Source organism: Mauremys reevesii, linkage group 2, assembly GCF_016161935.1.
Source record: "Mauremys reevesii isolate NIE-2019 linkage group 2, ASM1616193v1, whole genome shotgun sequence".
Lineage (NCBI taxonomy): Eukaryota > Metazoa > Chordata > Testudines > Geoemydidae > Mauremys > Mauremys reevesii.
This window is the reverse complement of record NC_052624.1, coordinates 72,574,333-72,586,386: the sequence shown is the minus strand read 5'-3', so window position 1 is coordinate 72,586,386 and position 12,054 is coordinate 72,574,333. Positions and strand designations below refer to the sequence as shown.

At 41.8% G+C, this 12,054-nt stretch overlaps 1 protein-coding gene across 4 annotated transcripts in view; it reads left to right on the top strand.

Annotated features, from left to right (window-relative positions):
• The window catches only part of SLC4A7 (solute carrier family 4 member 7), a 173,160-nt gene that overhangs the window by 91,192 nt on the left and 69,914 nt on the right, over positions 1 to 12,054 (top strand). For all 4 annotated transcript variants that reach the window (XM_039527063.1, XM_039527059.1, XM_039527061.1 and 1 more), the window contains exons 3-5: positions 5,060 to 5,203; positions 9,059 to 9,197; positions 11,273 to 11,433. In XM_039527063.1, the coding sequence (XP_039382997.1) occupies positions 5,060 to 5,203; positions 9,059 to 9,197; positions 11,273 to 11,433 (444 nt within the window). The remainder of the gene's footprint in view (positions 1 to 5,059; positions 5,204 to 9,058; positions 9,198 to 11,272; positions 11,434 to 12,054) is intronic.

Genomic DNA, 12,054 nt, shown 5'->3' with positions numbered 1-12,054 from the left:
CTTTTGTCTGGCTATACCGAAAGGAGACCAGGAGACATTTGACATGGGTTTAATCAGGCTGCAACATTATTATTAGATGTCTGGGACTACCTGACAGATAAAATTGTACAGTGCAGGCAATCCCATGTTTTTTCTGTAATTAGCTGGGGGGCTTTTACCAGCTCCCCCTCTTTTTCCATCCAGGTCCCTCCAGCAAATCCATTGCCAGGACCTTACCATCTGCCCCCCTCGCAGGAGGGTTAAGGTGGGCTATTGGAATGGGGGGTTGGCTCCCTGCTGTACCAATCATAGGAGTCCCCTCTTTTTAAGTCCCTTTCCAAGCCATTTATCCGGTCACTGTATATCTTTCCTATGGAGGACCTGTACTGGACATCTGCTGTATACTTAAATAACGAGTTGCAACATACAGCCTACTGCTCTTCATGCCATGCATGAACAGAGCCCTTCCTGAACCCTCTGTGGGGAATGTGAAAAAACACCAACTGCACCCAAGCCAATATAGTGGTAAGGGAAAAATTCCTTCCCACATCCCCTAAAAAGGGGCAGGTAGCGTAATGCCCACAGCAGGTCTTGATCAAACCTGGTATTTTACCACATGAAGGGGAGGGAGGGCGGATCCTGGTTCACGCTGCTCCGTGTAAAAGGGAGGCTTCAGGTCCAGGACTGCCCCTTTTAAATCCTGCATTCCTAGGGGACAATCTCACTGACCCCCACTGACCCTTTTGCAGCACTTTTCATCTCTCTCTTCCCTCCCTCCCCTCCCAGCCTGTCAAGGTTCCTTCCCCACTTTGAACTTTAGGGTACAGATGTGGGGGACCTGCATGAGAAGCTCTAAGCTCAATTACCAGCTTAGATCTGGTATCGCTGCCACCATTCACAAGCACTCCCTTCTTTGGGTAGCCTTGAGAACTTCACCAATTTCCTGGTGAACACAGATCCAAACCCCTTGGATCTTAAAACAAGGAGAAATTAACCATCCCCCCTCCTTTCTCCCACCAACTCCTGGTGGATCCAGATCCAACCCCCTTGGATCTAAAAACAAAGAAAAAATCAATCAGGTATTAAGAAAAAAGGCTTTTAATTAAAGAAAAGAAAGGTAAAAGAAAACCCTCTGGGAGAGATCAGCTACTCTCACAGACAACAGATTCAAAACACAGAGGATGTTCCCCTGGGCAAAAACTTAGTACACCAATGAAAATACCCCAATACCCAATTTGATTCTATCTCTAATTGCACAAGACAGGTTACAAAGAAATAAACATAAACCTATTTATCCCTTTCTAAAACTTACTACTCCGATAAGAGGCTGTTCCTTGATCTTTTTCACTCCGGCAGAAACTGAGACTCTAAACAAAGGAAAACTTCCCTCCTTCCTTTTGAAACATCTTGTTCCCCCCATTGGTTCCTCTGGTCAGGTGTCAGCTAGGTTAGGTGAACTTCTTAACCCTTTACAGGTAAAAGAGGCATTAACCCTTTACTACCTGTTTATGACACAGCCATAAAGTACTGTTGCCTTCATTCGGCCAACCAGCTAAACACCCCCCTAATTAAAGGTGCAGGGCAGTCATTGGCCATAAACTCAGTTTGTAAAACCCTCATACCACATCCCTTTGGACGTTGTGTTTAGCCAACACTGCTGCTTTTTGGTTTCTCCTCTTTGTGTCTATCCCAAAAGAGCCAGGGAGAACTGCTATCAGTGGAACATAAGGACTGCTTGCTCTGTGTGCATCTTCTCAAAGGGTAGGGGAGAAGGTGGCCATTGACCAGCCCCATTTCTGCACCAGCCTCCAGAATAGACAGTGCATACTGTTAGTAGCTTGCACACAAATGCTGCATCTATACTTGGAGCTAGGGGTGTCATTTCCATCTTGTGTAATCATACCCTTGCTAGCTCTCATTGAGCTAGCACTCTAAAAATAGTGCAGCTGTAGTGGCACAGACAGCGGTGAGCGGTGGGATGGGTTAACTGTCCAGACTACAGACCTGCCTGGGCCCTGTGAGTAATTACTTGGGGTGGCTAACCTATGCTGCCAGTGCCCATGCTACCGTAGCTAGACTATTACTTTTAGCATGCTAGCTAAATCAAAACTAGAGTGAATACGTCTACGTCAGCTGGGAATTGCACCCCTACTCCAAGTGTAGATGTAGTATAGTCTTTCTCCAGCACTGGAGAGCTGAAGGTAGTATAGCCTGAGCATTTTCTCCAGCACTGGAGAGCTCATGGGTAGTCCAGCACTGCCCACTTCAGAAGGCAAATGGCTAAATGACAAAGCCTACCCTGTAACTAGGGCTGTTTGAAAATTTTCCATAGAAACTTTTTTTGATGGAAAAGTGTTTTTTCATCTAAGTGAAAATAATAGTAGAAAGTATCTGTTCTCCTCAATTTTTTTGTCATATTAAAAATCCCCCAAATACTTTACATCCAAAAGTTTAAATTTTCCTAAAGCTCACTTTCGAACAAGCTCTGCCTATAAATTTTATGGCAACAGATTATGCTATCATTAAAGTTATCATGCTGCTTCAAATATTGGATATGACAGTGCTGAAATAATTTGTTAGGGTGGGAAAAAATCTTTAGAAAAATGGGACTGGTTGATAGTTAAATATTTTGTTTCTTATTGTGACTGGCAGTATTTGGGAGCCACACACTTAAAAGCCCTTTTACTATATGTCTTTAAATATTTTTTAAACCTTTTTTTTTTAAATTCTTTCAAGGAAAGTGCAAATGCACACAAACCTCTTCAATGAAATGAACAATATATTTTAAATTAATACAATCATTATTACCAGCGTCAGGACAAATTTTTTTTTGTATATATAAAAAGCCACTAGCTGAGGCAACAAATTTGCTTTCACGTGAATACATTCATATGGCTCATATGTAATGTCATTATGAAAACTTTTAGTTTACATTTTTAAATAGTATACAGTGATCCTATGATTGTTTGCTTGCCAATTTTTTTTAAAGACAACTGAACTAGCAGCATAAAGCAATAATACATTTTAGTTTATTAGATCTGTTGTCTTTTTAACTTTGACACAGGAGAGGGCCAGTGCACAATCATAGGATCAGTATATACTGTGTAAAAATGTAAACTAAAAGTTTTCATAATGAAATTACATATGAGCCATGTTGTATCAAGCTGCATTAATGCATCCAAATGAAATCAAATTTGTTTCCTCATTGTTGCCAATAGTTATTTTCACCATCAGAGCCAATTGACACTTCAATCATTCTGAATAAACTTCATGTGTTTAGAATTTCATTTTCTGTATATAATGCAGATGCCTGTTTACATGTTCAAATCCCTGCGTGTGTGTGTTTGAATAGATATTTGCACACTTTGATGCCTGTGCTCAGTGACTGTGACTGCAGTTTAGAAGGCTGCAGTGGGTATAGAATACAGAAGATAAATCCTTCTGGATGTAGAAAAATAGTGGAGGATCCTAATAGTGTGTACCCATAAAATAATCTGCTAAATAATGTATAACTAATGCTCCAGGATTCAAAAGGCAGACAAACACCTGTTTCGTGTTTTCTAGACTTCCAGCTTGTCTATACAATGAGTTACTGTGTGGCAAGCTAAGATGTGAGTCTCCAGCGCATGCATCACCTTGCCATGTGGTAATTCACTGTGTGGACACTCCCACAGCACAGTGAAAATCTCTGTGTATGGCTCTCAGTCCCTAGTGTTTGTAGCTCAAACGTAGTGTGTTCCTGTAAAATAAGAACATGTTGATTCAGTACTGTAAAAATAAAAGATTAAAAATGTTTGAGTCTTTATATATATATTTTTTAAAAAATGGATTTGATATTTATAGCGCTTTTCTGGCTCCTACTGATCTGCTGAGTTTACATATCTTCAACAGCAGAAGAATCACTTCCTGTTTCTGTTGTAAAGGCAATCTTCTGTAGTACCTTTTATAGTAAGACCTGAAACATTGTGTGAGCACCCATGCATTTAGCTACATTTTACTATTTTTGTTAGATTGTTTCAAAAGGAGTTGAAAAGATTATTACATATAGTTAATATTCCATTATATGTCTCTCATCAAGAGTGTATTCAGAACATTTTGCAGAGTTCCATCTTTCATCAAGGCTGCCTGTATTGGCTTCATATGTAGGGCTTTGCGTCAGGAAAAAAGAAAAGATAAAAAAATATTTCCAATTGTTTGAAAATAACTTGCTATTGGCAATAAATGCTACAGCACTGCATTTATTTTTTTCCTCCTTTGCTTCCTCATTCCTTTTAAGACCCATATGCTTTGATTTGAGGATACTTTATTTAAATTTAATTAAACATGTTTTTGGAATAAGAAAAAGTAGTTTTTGTATTGACTGTATGATATTACAGGATATTGTCAAACCTGGCTGCCTAAAGTTGGTCTCCCAAATCCATATTTAAGTAACTAATTTAAATGATGCCTCTGAAAGTTAGACCACCAATGCTATACTGTAAATGGGGCTCAGAATTCCAGGGAATTGACACAATCAGAGAAAATTAATTACAAAATTTGAGTGATGGATGGAACCACCTTTTGTACAGTGTACCTTGAGTAGGAAAATAGGTACCTGGTGAAATGCTCTCAGTATGCCTGTTTAGGAACATCGTCAACAGTCCTTGCACTAGCCCTTCCTCAGGAGTGTTGTGGCCAGGATTCTGGTGTGATGCATCCCACCTGGCAAAATGAGGGCACCATGATGTTCTTTGACTTTTTTGACCCCCCCCCCCCGGCATATGGCACAGTGATCTCAACTGCATCCCAATGTTGAGAATCAAGATTGAATTTTCTGACATGAAAGGCTGATGTGTTCTGTAACTGGATCTTCTGTATTATGGCAAGAAAGAGCAGAGACTGCTATATTGACCCATTTTGGGGAAGTTTCTAAGTCACTGATTCTTTGAGCCCTGCAACAGACAGAAGGAAAATGTAGAGTGGTTTTAGTGATGTAAAGATGCTACGTATTTGTATGTTTCTTGGATTTTTGACAGAATATTTGAAGTCTGGGTAAAATAGTTCTTCATACATTTTTATTGCTTACTTTTATACTTGATAGGCCACAGAGCTGTGTACATTGGTGTACATGTCCCATTTGGAAAGGAGGGCCGTCGGCGTCATAGGCATCGTGGACATAGGCATCACAGAAGAAGAAAAGAGAAAGAAACTGATAGAGAAGATGGGCGAGAATCTCCATCATACGGTAAGAAAATTCTGCCTTTTAGGGTTTTTTCATGTTTAAAGAAAAAAACCCCAAACAATAGCTAATCTAGATTATTAAACCGCGCTCTGTTTTGTTTACTGTGAAAATATCCGGGATCAATTTAAGGGTAATTACTGTTAATAGCGGGCAGAGGTTTTGTGGCTGTACTCTTTTTAAATCACAAGTTATTTGGCTCTGTGCAGGTATCTCTGGGTGAAGATCTATTTCCTATAGTATACAGGAAGTCAGATTATATGATTATAATAGTCCTTGTTGACATTAAAATCTATAGATTGTTTACCTGTCAAAAGTCCTCTTTAGGTTTTGTGATCTTATGTTGCTCTTCCTTGTTGCCACCTGTAGTGTGCTGGCAGCCACATTGTGCTGAGGTGCACAGATCTATTCCAGTGAGTACTTCATCCTGTCTGCAGCTTGGGGGCAGAACCAGACTTGACAGTGACCAAAAGCAAGGGAGTGTCCCACCTCCTGAAGTTCCCTTGATTTTTTTCTGCCCCCAGAGTGGCCAATGGCTCAGTCCAAATTTCTTGCTGCAGAGTTTTTCTGAGGGAAATTCCAAACTTAATTTAAAAATGTTAGACTAACGGTTTGTCCCAATCTCTCTAATCCCCAATTCAGGGCCAAATTTGACTTTGTTGGAGATTGTTCCTTCTGCTCCACTCCTCTTTTGAAGAGTTTGCCCTTCAGGCTTCTAAGAAAGAGCTAGGACGAGGAAACATCAGAGCCAAAAGGAAAGGCCTGTGTCTCCTGATTTTTCTCATTTCCCCAAATCATATTGAATGCCCTGTTAGAGAGCTCAGTCAGCTCTGTGGGTAGAACATTGTAGCCCAATCTGGGAAGGAAAGGGAGCCAAGCAAGATTGAATAGGCCAGCTCTGCTGTGCAAGATGCAGTTCAGGCTGGATGGGGTTGCTTCAGCAGGAAAAGAGGCAGGCAGGACTAGAAAAGAACTGAGTGTGGCACAAGCAGTTTCCTCCTCATCTCCATGAGGGGAGTGAAGCCAGAAGGGTCGAGCGCCAGATGGAGGATCATGACTGTGTCTCTAAAGTCCGCACCACCAGCCGTTCCTTTGACTGTGGAATTCTCACCACCTTCTCTTCTGCTTCCTTGTGGGTTGCAGATGGAGGGCACCAAACCAAGGTGGAAATTTTTTTTTGTTCGTTTATTTAAAAAAATGATGGATTTTTTTATTTAAATGTGATTTTATTTGTTTTTTTTCTTTTTAAAAATAAATCTGTTAAAAATGAAATCTGAATTTAGGCCTTAGCATATTTTGTATTAAACTTATTATAATTTCATAAAACATTTAAATAAATAAATATGCTGAATCCATGACTCTCTCAAAAACGTTGAGATAAAGGCTGCTTTTCTATGTAAAGAATGAATCAAGGGAAAAGCATCTAACTTCTGTGTATTTAATTAAATTCCCGTTACCATCCTAATGTTGCTTGACACAATTCATGAGCAATAAGTTAACTATCTAGTAAATAAGCAATATATCTTTCACCATTTTCTAACGTACTAAAATGTAAAATTAATAAAAATATTAAGCTATATAGTTGCTTAAATAAATATGTATAGGTATAGTGTACCATCCTGGGAAGCAAAAAGATATACTATATTTATTATAATGGCTCTATTTAGCCGTAAATCAGCAGATTTTAATGGTTATATCAATCAATGAGTGTGATGTTATTAATATTATAAATTTAACGATTTTTGTAATATACAGAGTTTTTAAGTTTTCAAGTTTTTAAGCTCATTGTAGTGTAATTGTTGATAAGAGGGTGCGAGAACATATTTTGAGAACTCCAGACCATCAGCGGGCTGAGAAGGGCCGGGTGTAGTGTATTAAATTGCTCCCCATAGGAATGTGCTACTTATGGTGTACTACTTATGGCTGCCAGTCCTGAAGCTCTGAGCGGCATGGGTAAGATGGGGATGGGGAGGGGTTGTTGTTGGATGGGAGTCCGGGGGGGGGGGGGGGGGTGGGGGGGATGCGGGGGGGGGGGGGGCAAGGGGGGGGGGGCGGGGGGGGGGGGGGGTAGGGGGGGGGGGGGGGGGGGGGAGGGGGGGGGGGGAAGGTGGGGAGGAGGGGTGGGGGGTGGGGTGGGGGGGGGGGGGAGGGGGGGGGGGCTGGGGGGGGGGGGGGGGGGGGGCGGGGGGGAGAGAAGGGGGAGGGGGGGGTTGGGGGGGGGGGGGTTAGAGGGGGCAGGCAGGGGGGGGCGGGGGGGGGGGGGCGCTGGGGGGTGCTGTTTGGGAAATAGGGTAGTGGTACAAAATTGTTCCCTTTCTGTAGCAGCCAGGACTGGCAGCCGCAAGTAGTACACCGCAGTAGAGTATTTAAGTAGAGCACATTCCTCGAGAACCCCAGACCACTATACCCTAGACGGCTGTGGCCCCCCCAGGGTCTGCGGTCTGCTGCACACTCAGCCCCGCCCCATCTCCTGCCCCGCCTCCCATGCCTGCCATGCCGCTGCCCGCCACTCCTCTGCGCTGCCGTTCCGCAGGGCAGCCAGCAGCAGCACCAGGGCCAGCTGGCAGCACCGCGCTCAGCAAAAAGAGCCAGCAAATTCTCAGGTTGCATCTGCTCATGGCCCTCAGGTTGCTGGTATTGCCGATTGTTGCAACGCATAGTTGTGAAGGGAGATCAAGTAAGGTGTCTATGGAAAGGTGGTAATTTGCTGGCTTTGATTATTCTGTCTGTCTGTGTGTATCATTTTTGTATTTGAAGTTATGAATATTGGCCCTGTACTTGTATCTCAGTGTGTTTGATTCTAAGTAGCATTAGTGAAGCATTTGGTCAGCTCCTTGAGAAAGGACTATTCTGAATAAGTGCCCAATCCTTTCTCTGTGATATTTTGTTCTTTCTCTCGGAATTTTGTGACTGTTGAGAAAATCCTACACTGAAGATCTGCGGATATAACGCTGAGAGAGGATGGGAGAATTTGTGATTGCTTACCTAAAATTTTCTTTTCATTGAGGAGAGAGGTCTCCAAATCTGGCCCTCCCTGAAAAAGGCAGATCTGTTTAACTTATAGTTAAACTTTTCTTGTTCACCTCATGTTGAGTATTATTTCTGCAAGGTGCTGATGCAGGATGAGAGATTTATTTTTTTGTTTTATAGTCCAGAGGGGCCAGTTTTGGAAGCATCTTGAAAATAAGGGGGGGGTCTTCAGAAGGTGGGGACTAGTCCCAGCTTTCCAGTCAGCTTTGATTTTGCCCCCTAGAGCTAGAGACTGGTGATGACCCACACTGAGCATCTGTGGACCTATTCCTTCAGAGAAGGGAAAATTTTAATGTAAGCAACCCAAATTCTCCCACATGCAACCCTTATCTCTGTCTGTTGAAATGGACAACCATTATAATAGTTGTATGATTTATTGTCTGGGACTTATTTTCCTTTTTAATGCCCATTGTCTCATTGTGTTTTGCTTTGAAGAGAAAAGAGTAGATATGATCTATTTTGCTTTCAAGTATGAGACTAAGATGTCTTTCCCTTTGAGTTTGTGTTTGACTTTTTTCATGTTACCAATTTTGTTGTTGAGGCTTGTTTCGAGGTGTGAAATTATGGCAAAAAGCTTAAAAATATTTAAGCAAGTATGTTAACTAGAGTATAGAAGTAGCTTATTTTCCTCCTCCTCCTTTTGTTTTCAGAAACCCATTATTGGAAAACTGTATTTGGCTTTTAAACTATTCCCATCCTCTTCTGATGAGAGATTTTCAACACTCCGTGTTTCCAGCTGTGAGAGGGAGGATAACATTTTAATTGTTGCAAGATGTTAACATTTCAATAGAAGTATTACCTTCTAAACTACTTTCTTTCCTCCCCATCAAGACACCCCATCCCAACGAGTGCAGTTTATCCTGGGTACTGAGGATGATGATGAAGAACACATTCCCCATGATCTCTTCACTGAAATGGATGAACTGTACTTCAAGGATGGGGAAGAATATGAATGGAAAGAAACTGCCAGGTGAACCAAACATAGATCTGTTTCATGTAATCTTTTCCACTGATCTTGTTTACTTTGTCCTCAGAAATCAATTTTAGGTTAGAATTTTCAAGTTAATAAGCAGGAAATTTCCCTCCCAATTAACACTAATGAAAACTGCAAGTCTGATTCTCATTGAAAATATACCCAGACTGAAATTTCTTGAAGGTCTTTATTGTTGCTGTGCTGACTTTATTTCCTAAAGTTGATTAAAGGTAGCAATGCAGTATAGGTGTAACTGACAGTGAGTACGATGTTCTAGGTATGTAGTATTGTTTTTGCTGTGACAGAAAGTTAACAAAAATGGAAGGAAGGGAAGTCATTGATACTAATTTATTGTATTTTTCCTTCAAGAAACAAAACAACCACAAACTAGGTAATAATGCATACTAAACTACATTAAAAGAATGTGAATTAGGTTGCAAAGTCAAGTACTTGAAAGTTAGCATATGCCAGATTTAAGGTTGCCCTGTGCAACCTTAATTGCCCCTCCTTATGCATATGCATTGTGATGTGATAATCTTCAGTATTTGATATCTTTAATTACATGATCACATACTATCCACAACGCACAGTTTGGACACCCAAGAGGCAGGACTAAGATTACATGGGCATCTGTAAAGCTGGCATTTCCTAACTTTTGAGTGCTTGACTTTGCACTTTAAGTAATTTTAACAGTATAGTACCATAGATATGCATAGTGATTGATAAACTAAATATTTTCAACATGTTTCTGACTCCAAAAGCCTACAGTCTGTGTTTGATGGATACAAATCATATAGTTAAAAGATTAACTGAGTGTGGGAATGCTCAGTCTTGGCTGATCATGCTTGGTAAGTGGGCAGAGGGATGTTGGGCCAGATTCACAGAGGTACTTAAGCACCTGGATTTAGGTGCTGCTGCAATCCACAAAACCCCTGCTCAGCTGCTGCTTAACCCTATAGGTAGCTAAACTCACTTGGCACCTACATTTTCAGGGTGAAATTTCCTTAGGCACCTAAGTTTCCACCTCTGGGCATGCATACCGGTGCCTCACTCTAGGTGCCCAGGTGACTGTCTCACACCTAAACCCCAGCATGATCCATAAAGCAGAATACATAAGCATTCATTCCCCCATCTCTCTTTACTGTGGGACCTGATCCAGTCGGTGTGCTCTGAGTTTGCCTACCACATTGTACCCCATTCTGAATTCAGCTGGTGGTAGTGCCTCCCTTATAACTGTTAGCCCAGTGGTTAGAGCACTCACCTGGGATGTGGAAGACCCTAATCACAGGGCTACGGGGAATTCAGATGTGGGTCTCCCTCAGTCTCTCCTATTGAAGCAATTTAACTTTTTAGAAAAAGATGATAGAGAGATGAGAATAAGTGACTCTATAGTGTGATATTGGGGCACCCATCTGGTGACTGGAAGACCCAGGGTCCAGTCCACCTGCTCCATGACTACTTATCCAAAATGGAAAAGCTTCAACGGGGGGGCACATGAGAATACCACACAGCTGTCCTGAGAGATGGGAGACTCCTGTTCAAATCCTTTCTTCCCCTCAGGCTGAGAGGGGAATTGAACCTTGGTCTCCCACGTCCCAGGTGCTGTAACTACTTCCCATTGGATAGCTTAGGCAGTTTCCGGCCTAGCAGGTTGGCTTTTGTGGATTCCAATCTTAGGCCCCTTTTTCTCCGCAAGCATTGTGTGGGGAAACTAGGCACCAAACTCAGGCTGTGTGAATCCCATTGTTGTTCCAGTGATTTTCTACACGAGTTAGGCATTGGGGCATTCAGTGTTGTGACACCTACATCCTTTTGTGGATCTGGGCTGTTTCAAACATAAGAAGTGGCATGAAAAAAAGCAGAGTCAAGTATGGGAATGGGTGATAGCGGATGCGTTAAGGTAGAAGGATTGAGCACGGAGCATAGGGGCTGAAAGGGGGTGAGGACAGAAATGAAAGATGATATATGCAGGTGGATCTAGATTTTGTTTTGCAGCCTATTGAAAGGACAGAGAAAAAGTCTCTTCAGTAGTAATCTGTACATATGTCATAATATATATATTTATATTTCAGGTGGCTAAAATTTGAAGAAGATGTTGAAGATGGCGGTGATCGATGGAGCAAACCTTATGTGGCAACTCTGTCTCTGCACAGTCTCTTTGAACTGAGAAGCTGTATTCTAAATGGAACTGTCATGTTGGACATGAGAGCAAACACACTAGATGAGATAGCAGGTTGTTTTGAAGTTTTTGAAAGATTTAATTTTTGCTAGTTTACACTAGTTTGTGACTGAAAAACACAAAAGCAGTTTACTTTTAGTCTTTATATTCATGACAGTTTTCTTTGTCTTTAAGATTTGATTCTGCAAACTTCACTCACATGAGGAGTCCCATTGGGACATACTGTTTTTGTCTCCACAGTAACTAGACACCTGTGGCTGGCCCATGCCAGCTGAGTCATGCACGTGGGGTTTGGACTGTGGGGCTGTTTCGTTGCTGTGTAGACTTCCAGGCTGGAGCCCGAACTATGGAACTCTCTCACCTCACAGGGTCTTAGAGCCCAGGCTCCAGCGCAAGCCTGGAAGTCTACGCAATAATGAAACAGCTCTGCAGCCTGAGCCCCATGAGTCCAAGTCAGCTGGCACGGTCCAGCCGTGGGTTTTTCTTTCTGTGTAGACATACCCTAAGTTGTCTTTATTCTAATCTTTGATTGGACAACAAATGCATCTTCTAGACTCTACAGGTGAAATGTAAATATGTATCAGGATACTTAAGGGATAATTTTTACAGTACCGTGCTGTAAACTATTAAGCACTATTCAGCTGATGTTAGCTATTGCTATTAGCACAGTTCATT